Here is a 12,193-nt window from a genome sequence, read left to right as displayed (position 1 = left end):
CCTGCTTGGCTTATTTGTTGTATTCATAGGTGATGATGGCATGAGGCATAAGGCACAGAATATCTATTCCCATGATGGTTAACTAGGTCTAAAAACAAAGGCCTGATAATTCCCCCAAGGTTTTGCTATGCATTTGAGAGGAATGAGATAGGATATAGATCATGTAATGATCTTATCTTTCACTTACCTTCCCTGAATGTATCCTTTGATCTGTAGCCTTCCTTTGTTTTTTGTTTTGTTTTGTTTTGTTTTTTTTACTCATAACTGGGCTCACTGGGCTTTCTTCACTTTCCCTTTTGCTATATCTGTCTGACCATCTATCTTTTCTTTCTACCGGTTTCCTTTCCCTTTTTTTCTCCTGTCCTTTATTTCTAGCAAGACTGAGGATTGGGGATATTTGAATGAAGATGGAGAACTCGGCCTGGCCTACCAAGGCCTAAAGCAAGTTGCCAGGTCAAACGATATCCTTTCCTTCCTGTTTCTGCTCTGCCTGTTATGCCTGTTCAGCTACTTGCTCTGGTTTTATATTAACAAGAGTAGAAGTAAGGTCACGGGTTACCCCCTAGCCTGTTTTTATGTGCTCGGCGCCTGATGTCTCAGTCTCGCTGTTCTCCTTTTGGTAGCAGGGCTAGGACTTCCGTGTGAACAGGGAAATCACGGTGGTCATAGTACCTTGTATTTGTCCAGAACTGGAGTGTTTTCTAAGAAATCCCATGTATGCTTTCTCCTTTGATTCTTATAACTACCTGATGCAAGTAGGACAGATATTTTTACCCTCATTTTACAGATAAAGAAATTGAGGACCAGAAAGAATAAGTGACTTTGCCCAGTGTTGTACAGCCAGTGTTTGAGCTGAGATTAAGAAACTCAGGTTTTGAGGGGAAGCTAGATGGCACAGTGAATAGACCTCTGCCTTGGAGTTGGGAGGACCTGAGTTCAAATCCAGCTGCAGACATTTAACACTTACTAACTGGGTGACACTGGGCAAGTCACTTAACCCTGATTGCCTCACCAAAAAAAAAAAAAAAAGAAAAAGAAACTCAGATTTTGGGGGCAGATAGGTGGCACAGTGGATAGAGCTCCAGCCTTGGAGTCAGGAGGACCTGAGTTCAAATCTGGCCTCAGACACATGATACTCACTAGCTGCGTGACCCTGGGCAAGTCACTTAACCCCCATTGCCTCGGGCCCCTGTGGTGCCCACTTCATTGGACAGTTGTGAGGGTCAAATGGGAAAGTGAACATAATGTACCTGCAAAATTTAAAGCAATTATTTTATCAATAGCAAATAATATCAATTATTGTTACTAACAAAGCAAGGAATAAAATCATGCATAAATTATTTATAGTCTGCTACAAAGGTGATGTTCATTTTAGCAAAACAGTGACAAAAATAACTTATTTGCTATGTGCCCTTCTGTTCATTCTTCCATCTGTACTAAATTTTGTTGCTCTGAAATTGCAGTTATTAGTATATGAGAGAGGCAGCAAGGCATGGCCCAATAGATAGAGTGCTAGATAGATCTGGAGCCAGGAAGACCTGGGTTCATATTCTCCCACTGACAGGTCCTTGCCATGCAACCTTGGACAAATCACTTAGCCCGACTCAGCCTCAGTTTCCTTATCTATAAAATGGGGATGCTCCCTTTCTTTTGTCTGGTCTCCTAGGGCCAAGGTGATGAGAGGGATGGCATTCCTATTTCAATGTCTTCTGCACTTCCTCAGGTACCTGGTCAGTTGGTGATAGGAGTAGGGAGGATATTTGGGTGGGTGGGTGGGTGGGGATAACTCAGGGGATTGTGTTTACGCCCAGGACGTTGGCTCTGGCTGCTGCACATACACATGCACGTGTACACACACACACGCACACACAGCCCACCTTCACAGGCGCAGCCCATGCTACAGGCTTCATGGCAGGACTGTAAGGTAGGACATGTCAGAACCCATGAGCATTTATCATTTAATCCTGGGTAAACAACGCTCTGTGGACAAGAAGCCCGAGGCACCCACTACATCAGTTCCCTCCAGATCCCCTTGCCCTCCCTCCTTGTTAGGTGAGTGGCCCATACCAGCGCTCGGGGTGCTCGCTCTCTGAATTGCATTCAGCCTTTCATTCCGGCTGACCTTCCTGGTGTCCAGTTCTCTTTTTGTACATCAGAGGTGCTCTGACCTTAGGGGCTGACCCTTTCAAGCAGGACACTGTCCTGGAGCAGTGGCATAATTCAACCTGTAAATCCCCACCCCACTCCACTTCGTGGGAGTGAAGCGGTTGGTGATGAGCCCCCTCACTGATTTCCAGGAGTCTCCCAATAATGACAAACTGCGCCCAGCACGCAGTCTATGTGCTCATGTTCCAGACTCTTATGCCTCCAAGAGCCTCTGGGTCCATCTCCTACCTCACACACTGAATGGTCTGTCTTACATGATTGCCATTGCGTCTACACCCCTGAAGTATGTTATGGTGAATAGGACTTCGGAGTTAAGAGTCAAGAAGACCTGAGTTCAGGTCCTTAACTTGACCCTTAACAAGGCATTTTCCCTCATTGTATTGCAGTTTCCTCATCTGTAAAATGGGGTTATTAGAACTAATGGCTGTCCTCTAAGATCCCTTCCAAGTCTTAATCTACTATCCTATGATCTGATATATACATATGGCATAGGATATGGGCTGGTCTTTATCATATTCATCTCAAGTATTGATGACCTATCTGCTCAATGCACAATACTGTGCTAGGTACCAGTCGCGTTTTTTCCTTGTATGCTAAAAAAAAAATTAGGAGATGAATTTGTATATTGTAAGCCTTGGGATATACCTACAACACAAATCTCCAGCCTATCTAGAATATTAACATTTTGTATGAATAATAAATATTGGATATTTTAAAGTGAAACTAGGACTCCCTAGTCAATATTTACTGGTAATTTCCTTGTTTTCCCCTCGTGTTTTTTTTTTTCACTCTAAGATGTGGGCCTAAAGAGACAGTAATCAAATATAACCCTTATCCTCATTTACTAAACAATAAAAGATCATATTTATGTTGCTGTGAATGAAGCTTAAAAAGCTTTATGATTGCATATGCCTTCTCATTTGAACCTCACAATAATTTTGTGAAAAGAATATATAAATTATTCCATTTTACAGATAAGGAAACTGAGGCTCATAGAAGTTAAGTGACTTTCCCAAAGTCACACTATTAAGTGACAGACCGGGGACTCTAATTCTGACTCTCAGATCAAAGCTCATTACGTGATGTTAATTCCCAAAGAGCAGTGACCCACCCAAAGTCACACAGTTAACTCAAATCTAGAACAACCCCTAATAGTGTCTTTTCTTTTCTCCCAGTCAGTTATTCTAATCTAGATCCCTCTGCCTCCAGCTAGCAAACCAATTGATGTTCTTAAAGTCACCTTGAACTTTCTGTTACCAACTATTTTTTTCCAAGCATAAAAAAAATTATATCTATGCAGGCAGGTAAGTAGAGGATGTTAGGGGCAGGTGAACAAATATTTTCCCTTTCAAAATTTTGTGATGATACAGTGGAAAAAACAAGCAGTCAAGGAGTCTGTAGTCCTAGATTTAAATCCTGGCTGTGACCCTTCCTAGCTGTGTGACCCTGGACATATCACTTTACCCTTTCCTCACCTGTGAAATGGGGGTGATGATGCTTATACTTCTTATGTTACCGGGTGGTTGTGAGGAGGGTGTTTTGCCAACCTTCAAGCGCTGTGAAATGTGAGCTGTTATTTTTATGAAAGGGGAAATAACTAATCAGATCAGCTCATCAGTCACTCAGCAAGCATTTGTCCATCCCTCCTCTGTGCTAATGCTTTCTCCCAACAGGAGGGTTCCCATTTGGGCTTTGCGATGAGTGTCAGTACGTTTCCAGTAGCTGTAGCACCATAACAGAATATGAGGAGAAGTTAATCTTTGCTCTCGTGTCTTGACATAGAGATAGCCCTTACTGCCAAAATTCTAATTATAATGAAGAGTTTGAAAGTGAGATAGGTTGAAGCTGCCTGCTTGTCAGATCCTGCGACTGGCCCTTTCTAGCCTCGAGCTTTTTGGGGATGGTCTTGCTTGCTCATCCCGAATTTCTCGTTTTCTCTGTCCTGTCGGTATCCCAGCTTGTATCCTGTCCTCTGCTGGAGGTCAGCTTGAGCTGCGCTTCTGAGAAGCCAGCCTAACGTTCTGTGTTTGCCCCTTCTCAGCCGGGGACAAAAAAGTCAACAGGCCCCCCTTCCTCTTGTAGGTTGCTGGAAGCCCAGCTCCAGGCCCAGAGCCGAGAGCACGAGGAAGAGATGGAGTCTCTGAGGAGCCAGATTGAAACCTTGAAAGAGGAGATGGACAAGCAGCAGCAGACCTTCTGCCAGACGCTCCTGCTGTCTCCCGAGGCCCAGGTGGAGTTTGGAGTCCAACAGGAAATATCCCGGCTGACCAACGAAAACCTGGTAAGGAGACCGCGTGTACCTCCTGAAAGCACTGTCTCAGTAGAAAGTGTGGCCGCAGCCTGGACAGCGTGGTGACCCTAGGTCATGGTCTTCTTGCCCGTGGAGCAGGAATAAGAGCCACGCAATGCATTATTATATGAGCACAACAAATACCAGCTAAGCATCTATCGTGTGCTAGGAACTGTGCAGATACTAGAGAAGTAGAAGAGCTTACAGTCTGGGTGGAAGCTAGGTGGTGCAGTAGACAGATCACCAGCCCTGCCATCAGGATGACCTGAGTTCAAATGTCACCTTGGACACTTATTAACTGTGTGACCCTGGGCAAGTCACTTAACCCCAATTGCCTCCAAAAAAAAAGTGCTTACAGTCTAGTTAGGGAGGAAAGATGTACACATAGGAGACACACAACCACAAAGGACAACGTGATGCGAGATTTCATAGGATAAATGGTAAACTTAACAGCTAATTTACAGAAGGGAAAGGTCGGTATGGGCTAGAGTGGGTTGGAAAAAGGTGGGACTTGAGCTTGTCCTTGAAAGGTAAGTAAGAAGGTGAGAAGAGACTCAGGCTCATAAGCGAGGGTGTGCTGGTAAATGTTTAACAACCAGCTTTCTAAAAAAAAATGCATGACACACTTTTAAGTTTAATCTGTGTTAGTAACATTTCCTTCATTACTTTCTTGAGTCTGGATAATCAACAAAACACATCAAGTTTTTATTTATAGCATTTGCCCATTTCTGAGGTATAAAAATGCACACTGAAAATTTAACTATCAGTACTTGTGAGCCAGTATGAGCTAGCTCTAGAATACCTGTGCTTGTAGCGGACATTAAGGAAGTCAAAGTTCCTGAAGCAGAAACTTCATGTTGGGGAGCTGTGGGAAATAAGATGGAACCACCACCATGATGTATGAAGTTTCTGACCAAGGCTTGGGCCCTTTAGACAAAAACAACAGCAACTATGGCCATCTTTTAGAAATCTGAAGGCACTGTGGATTTCTTTTTTTTTTTTTTACTCAATTCTATTTTATTTACAGATCCAAATTGTTCCCCTTCCCCTTCCCAACCTATTGCCAAGGCAAGAAAGAAAAAAAATTACAAATATATAGTGATGCAAAACAAATTACCTAATTAGCCATATCTAAAAAAAGAAAGGGAGAGAGAGGAGAAAGGAAGGAAGGAAGAAGGGAGGGAGGGAGGAATGAAGGGAGAAAAGAAATGGAAGGAAGGGAAAGAAGAAAAGAAAAGGAAGGAAGATAGATTCTGAAGGAGGATAGTATGTTTCATCATGAATTCTGGTGAGTCATTGTGCTGATCAGAGTTGCTAAGTCTTTTAAAGTTGATTATCTTTAAAATATTGCTGTTACTGTGTAAATTGTTCTCCTGCTTCTGTTCACTTCACTTTACATCAGTTCATACAAGTCAAGTTTTTCTGAAACTATCTCCATCATTTCTTACAGCACAATAGTATTCCATCACAATCATATACAATAACTTCTTCAGCCATTCCTCAATTGATGGGCACCCCCTAAATTTCCAATTCTTTGATACCACATTAAGAACTACCATAAATCTTTTTGTACATATGGATCCTTTTCTTCTTTCATTGATCTCCTTCATTGACCCAGTACCAGTATTGCTAAGTCAAAGGCTATACACAATTTAATCGCTTTTGGTGCATAAGCACTGTGGACTTTAATGGTCATTTCATGTCCAAAACTCAAGGAAAGGCAGCGTGATTTAGTGAGTAGATAGAGTGTTGGACTCATATTCAGGAAGACATAGGATTAACTCCTTCCTCTAACACACATGATCATTATGACCATGAGTAATTCATCAACCTCTGAGCTCAGTTTCTTCTTCTATAAAATGGTAATGATAATGCCTATAGTACCTACCAACAACCCCTGCTTGTAAGGGACATTAAGGAAGTCAAACTTCCTGAAGCAGAAATTTCATGTTGGGGAGCCCCACCCCCCAGGCTGTTCTGAGGATCAAATGAGATAATATATGTAAAATGCTTTAGAAACCTTCAAGTACTACACAGTAATATCAGTTGTTATTTTGAAGTAGGGACTAATAACATCCCTTGTATATGGATAATCACCTGAAAGGGGAATAGATTTAATGTTTACAATTAACATTATTTTTTGTTATTATTGTGAAATTTGAAAACATTGCAACATGTTTTATGACATTTTATTGAAGGAACTGAGTATGTTTAGCATAGGGAAGAGAAATTCAGGGAAAATGATGGCCATCTTCAGTGTATTTCAAATACATTGTCTTTTGGAAGAGTGATCAGCATTATTTTGTTAGCCCCAAAGGCTAGAACTCATAGCACTGGATAGAACTTGAAATAGAAATTTGGTAACAGTTAGAGCTGTCCAAAAGTTGAATAGGCTACCTGGAGAGGCAGTTGGTTTCCCTTTCCTGGAAGTCTTCAAAAGAGAAGCTAGACAACCATTTGTTGGGTGGCGTATAGTGAGGATTTCTTTCATGGGTTGGCCTATATGACTGCTGAGGTCCATTCTAACCCCTGAAATTCTATAATTCTGTGAAGCTATTGTAATCTTTGTGTCAGAGTATCCCTTTGGACATAAAGATCCTAGATACACTTTGGGAGAACCTCACACTTATCTGGCTCATTGCTCCCCACCCAGGCAGAATTTCAGAATGCCAATTATTTGGCATTCATAAACAGAGTGCCCATCAGCTCACTAATCTGGCTTATTGCCTCCACCTGGAATGAACCTGGGAACTCTCGCTAATTTGACATTCTCCCTAAGATAGCCATAAGCACCTTTTACAAGCACCAAAGTTCACAAGTCTTCAAAACAAAATGCAGTTTTATTTATATAGTAAAAGGCACAGAAAGGACATGTAGCCAGGTCCATGAGAGTCCCAGTACAAAGGTTCTTAATTTTTTTTCTTTGCAGTTTTTCTTGGAATAATGTTTTAAAATGCATATAATAAAATATATAGGATTACAAAGTAAATCAGTTGTATTGAAATATAGTTATCAAAATATTTTTAAGCAAGTTCATGAATTCCTAGTCTAGAAATTACCCTCTGCAGTAGACCAATGCCTTTAAGAGGTTTGTACCATGTTTGTAACTAACCTGTGGGGACCCCCTTACATGAGAAAGAACTTCTAAGCCTGTGGAGAGTTACGAAACCACTAATCCCACCACTACCATTTACACTTATGCTAAGGGAGAAAGGGCCCAAAATTAAAGAGAAAAAGAAGTTTTCTAGATCAGAGGTCAATGCCAACCAGATTGGGAAATGTTTAAAAAAAATAAATAAAAATACAATATAACATGAATAATGTTAATGTTAATAAGAATGAATAATGTTAATTTGTGGTATTCTAAGTCAATATGTGGATCAATTTCTATTTGAATTTGACATCACTGATGTAGACTGTCTTTAGGAAAATCCCAAACCCCTTTAATGACCTTAAATTTTTCCCAGAAAAAAAAAGCCCATCTTTTTAATACCAATAATCTACCAATTTAGTGTAATAGCTATTATTTGCGTAACACTACAGCTGCAAAGAATGTAAAATGAGGACTCACTAGGGCAATGGAGAAGGCATGTGATAGGTATGACCAGTCAATAGCACATAGCAAAGAATTATGAAGAATTATAGTAAAGGATGTCACCAAAGAAATGTATGATCAAAAAAAAAAAAAAAAGGCAGGTTAATAACATGGCAAAATCAAGCCACCACAGTGCTTGATCCCAGAAAGTCCACGTGGCTCCTGTGTACTTCACTAACAACGTAGTTCTCAGGAGAATTGCAATGTCAAGAGAAAACAAGAATGGCACCCAGTATTTGGGTAGATCTTCTTTGTCAAATGTAGACAAGTGTCTCTCCCAGACTGAGCAGATTTGGATAGGTTGGGGTCTGTATCATTAGAGAGGCCATTCCTGTCAATCAAATCACAAATTCATTGAAGTATATAAAGGATGTCCCAAACATCTTAGTGCAGTTTAAACCTTAATAGGCTTAACAGTACTAAGACTTTTGAGATGCTTTGTATAAACAGACCAGCAGACACATAGCCAGTGCCACTTCGTGAATAGGATCCGTTATTTGTATAAATATATCGAATCTGTTCCTGCTGAGTTAACGAAAGTCATTGAAATGACAAGAAATGTATGAACCCTTTTTCTAACACACTAGGCCATTAGGAGATAGTCCTTCTCTTTTCTGACCTGGTCAGACCCTTCTGGTGTACTGTGTATGCTTTTGAGTATTCCACATTTTGGAAAAGATTTTTGATGAACTAGAGTGAGTCCAAAGGAGAATAACTAAGATAGGAAGGGGACCAGAAACCATCATGTGAGGATTGGTTGAATTGAGAATGCTAGAAGGATGATTATAATGGTTTTGTGTGACCCAAGGACTTGATTTCTTATTTTGTTGATTGTCTAGATTTAAGAAAGTGATGGAGAAAATGTTAATGATGCAGGTTAAATTTAAGAATGTCTAAGTACATTTTCTGAGAGCTAGTTATTAAGCATTTGCCATCATACTCCTAGATATGTTTGTTAGGAAAAACTTAATAATGATTAGAACCATTCATAAGTGGAAATGGCTACTTCATCAGGAGTGAATTGCCAATAAAGTTGGGAGGACCACTTGTTAAGAATGCTTTAAAAAGCAAATTGCTTGTCTTCTTAATGAGGAAGGAGGGGAGGGAGGGTAGAAGAGAATTTAAAACTCAAAATTGTTTTTTAAAAAAAAAGGTTAAAATTGTTTTACATGTAATTGGGAAAAAAATAAATTATGTTTTTCCTAGGGGAAAAAAGAATGTTATAAAGGGTTATACTCCTCAAAGGCTTGGGGAGTCAGGAGGTAGAGATGAAGAGGGAGAATATTCCAAGCCATGGGGGACAGCCAGTGAAAATACTGTGGAAAGTTAGCATTGAAAAGTAAGGAGATAGGGGCAGCTAGATGGCACGGTGGATAGAGCACTGACCCTGGAATCAGGAGGACCTGTATTCAAATCCGGCCACAGACCAAGCACTTGACACTTACTAACTGTGTGACCCTGAGCAAGTCACTTAACCCCACCTGCCTAAAAATTAAAAAAAAAAAAAGTAAGGAGATGGATTGTCTTAGGTAGCAAGGAGGCCAATGTCACTGGATTTCAGAATAAATTGGGGAGAGGGATGTGTAAGGAGAAAGAAAACTGGAAGGGGCAGCTTATGAATGCCAAACGGGGTTTTATGTTTGATCCTGAAAGTAACAGGGAGCCACTAGATTTTCTTAAGTAGATGAGTGACATGATCAGATCTGCCCTTTGGGAAGATTAATTTGATAGCTAAGGGAAAGATAGATTGGAATGGGGGAAGACTTGTCATAAGGAGACCAACTAGCAAGCTAGTGCAGTAGTTCAAGCATGAGGTATTATAACAGACTGCACCAGGGTAGTGGCACTGTCAGAGGAGAGAAGGGAGGAGTATGTGAGAGATATTACCAAGGTAAAATCAAAGCCTTGGCAATGGAGGTGTAGAAGTGACATCCATATTAAGGTGTTGACATCCATATCAATGTGCGTACTAATAAAATCATAGAACTCTAAAGCAATAAAGTTGGGTGAGGTGACAACTCTTTAAAAGAAAACCTGCTAAGCTGAATGAGGTGGCATCTGCCTCTAGCTGGCACTAGATAAGGAGAGGAAAATAATGTGGGAAGGGGTAGTACTGCCCAGCATTCATTACATGGTGTGGCCATGGAGCCTCAGGTTCCAGTCTCACCTCTGACACATTGACCCTATGACCCTTGGCAAGTCACCTCTCAGAGCTCTGGGCAACTCTTTTGAAGAAGGTGCTAACCTGAATTGACAGAGGGAGCTTCCTGACCCAGGGCTTTACTGTACCAATGACATCACTCATCAGTCCTGTCCCTGACCCCTTGAAGGGGATAGACACCTGACCAACTGTAAGGGGCCTAAGAGACTACAAGAGTGCCCCAGGGCTTCGGGAGCCAGAAGGAAGAAATGATAGGGATGCTCTGTCCAAAAGGAAGATAGGCAAATCGATGGAGAAGTTAAGACCTCCTGGTCTTTAGTAATCCTCCTTTCTTACTGTGTGGATCAACTTTTTCCCTCCCTCATGAGCTATTCTACCTTAGAGAAGTTACTGGAGCTCCTCAACAAAATACTCCATGTTCATTTAGTCAGCAAACATTTGTGTTGAACTATAAGTGAGTAGTGTGTAGATAAGGAGAGATACAGAAGTGGTAGATGACCACTAGCCCCCAAGAGCTAGGAGTACTTGAAATTTACTACAGGTCAAGGTAAATAGTATAGGGTTCCTTCTTGTATAAATTCTCATCCATAGATAATTTAGAGGATTAGGGAGATAAGGGAAGGAATTTCACATAAGCACCAGTAAAGAATGCAGAAAATTGACCAATGCTGTAATATACTCTTCTTCCTGGATCCTTGGAATGCAAAATTTGATTATACTCTGTATAGGATCTTTTGATTCACTTTAGGATCTCTCTCTCTCTCTCTCTCTCTCTCTCTCTCTCTCTCTCTCTCCTCATAATATTGAGATGGCTAGGGAATCCTTTTTCAAGAGAGGTTGTAATTTACCTAAAGTCCCATAAGTGGTGGTAAGTGTGATGGAGCCAGAGATCTGAAACCAGATCCTCTGACTCCAAGTCAGATTTGCCCTGGGGACCACATTAATATATGTTGCTAACTGTAGTACTCTCTACATAAAGTAACACTGCATTTTCCAATATTTTTCCTAAAATTGCCACTTTCAAACTTGCAGCTGAGAGAGGCAGGAATGTTTTGTACCCTAGTACCAGACCAACTCAAGAGAGAGAACATGTCTCTCACACTGCTCTGTCCCTGAGGACTAACTCTTTCATCAGGGACGGTCTAGTTATCCTTTATGAATGTGTCATATATAACAAAGCAAAGAGATTTTCCTGGTGCCTAAATTGGTAAAAGAGCAAGGCAAATGGAATATGGATTACTAGGAAATTCTGTTGCTTCAGAGTAGATTAATTCATACCATTGTTGAGTAGAAGGGGCAACTTACATCCACATATATGGACAAATTTTGGTGTATGTATACACATGGTGTTTGGTTGTTTTAGTCATGTCTGACTCTTCATGATGCCATTTGGGGTTTTCTAGGCAAAAATACTGGAACAGTTTACTATTTCCTTCTGCAGTTCATTTTACAGATGTGCCCAAGGTCACACAGCTATCAAGTGTCTGAGTTCAGATTGGCATTTAAGAAGATGAGTCTTCCTGATTCCAGGCCTGGTACTCTAACCACTGTGACACCTAGCTGCCCATATAAGGGGTAGGGAGAGGTATACATGTGGCTAAAGATCAAAAACTAGACAGATGATCCAAATGAAAGGTTACAGGGTATTAAGAAGACATTGACTAAGCTTGGATCCCTACTGAAGATGTGGGAAATTTAAACAAGTTTGCAAACTTGTAAAACACCCCCATTTCTCCAGAGCCACATTAGACAGATCAACTCCCTTAAACCAAACAAATGATTACCCTCAGCAACAGAAACATAAGTGGAGTCATCTGCCATAGAGAAAGCATGCTTTAAGTCAGCCTTTAAAAGGAACCCCGATCTGGGACAGCTAGGTGGCGCAACGGATAGAGCACCAGCCCTGGAGCAAAGAGGACGTGAGTTCAAAACCAGCCTCAGACACATAACACTTACTAGCTGTGTGATTCTGGGCAAGTCA

The 12,193-nt window shown here is 40.9% G+C and overlaps 1 protein-coding gene across 1 annotated transcript in view; it reads left to right on the top strand.

Moving 5' to 3' along the window:
- The window catches only part of MYO5B (myosin VB), a 532,192-nt gene that overhangs the window by 489,789 nt on the left and 30,210 nt on the right, over positions 1-12,193 (top strand). Inside the window, exon 30 of the mRNA XM_027868890.1 lies at positions 4,249-4,447. Coding sequence (XP_027724691.1) covers positions 4,249-4,447 — 199 coding nt within the window. The remainder of the gene's footprint in view (positions 1-4,248; positions 4,448-12,193) is intronic.

This window comes from Vombatus ursinus, unplaced genomic scaffold, assembly GCF_900497805.2.
Source record: "Vombatus ursinus unplaced genomic scaffold, bare-nosed wombat genome assembly UNPS02014791.1, whole genome shotgun sequence".
NCBI classification, from domain to species: domain Eukaryota; kingdom Metazoa; phylum Chordata; class Mammalia; order Diprotodontia; family Vombatidae; genus Vombatus; species Vombatus ursinus.
Note: the sequence above shows the minus strand (reverse complement) of the source record. Positions and strands in the feature narration are given on the sequence as shown.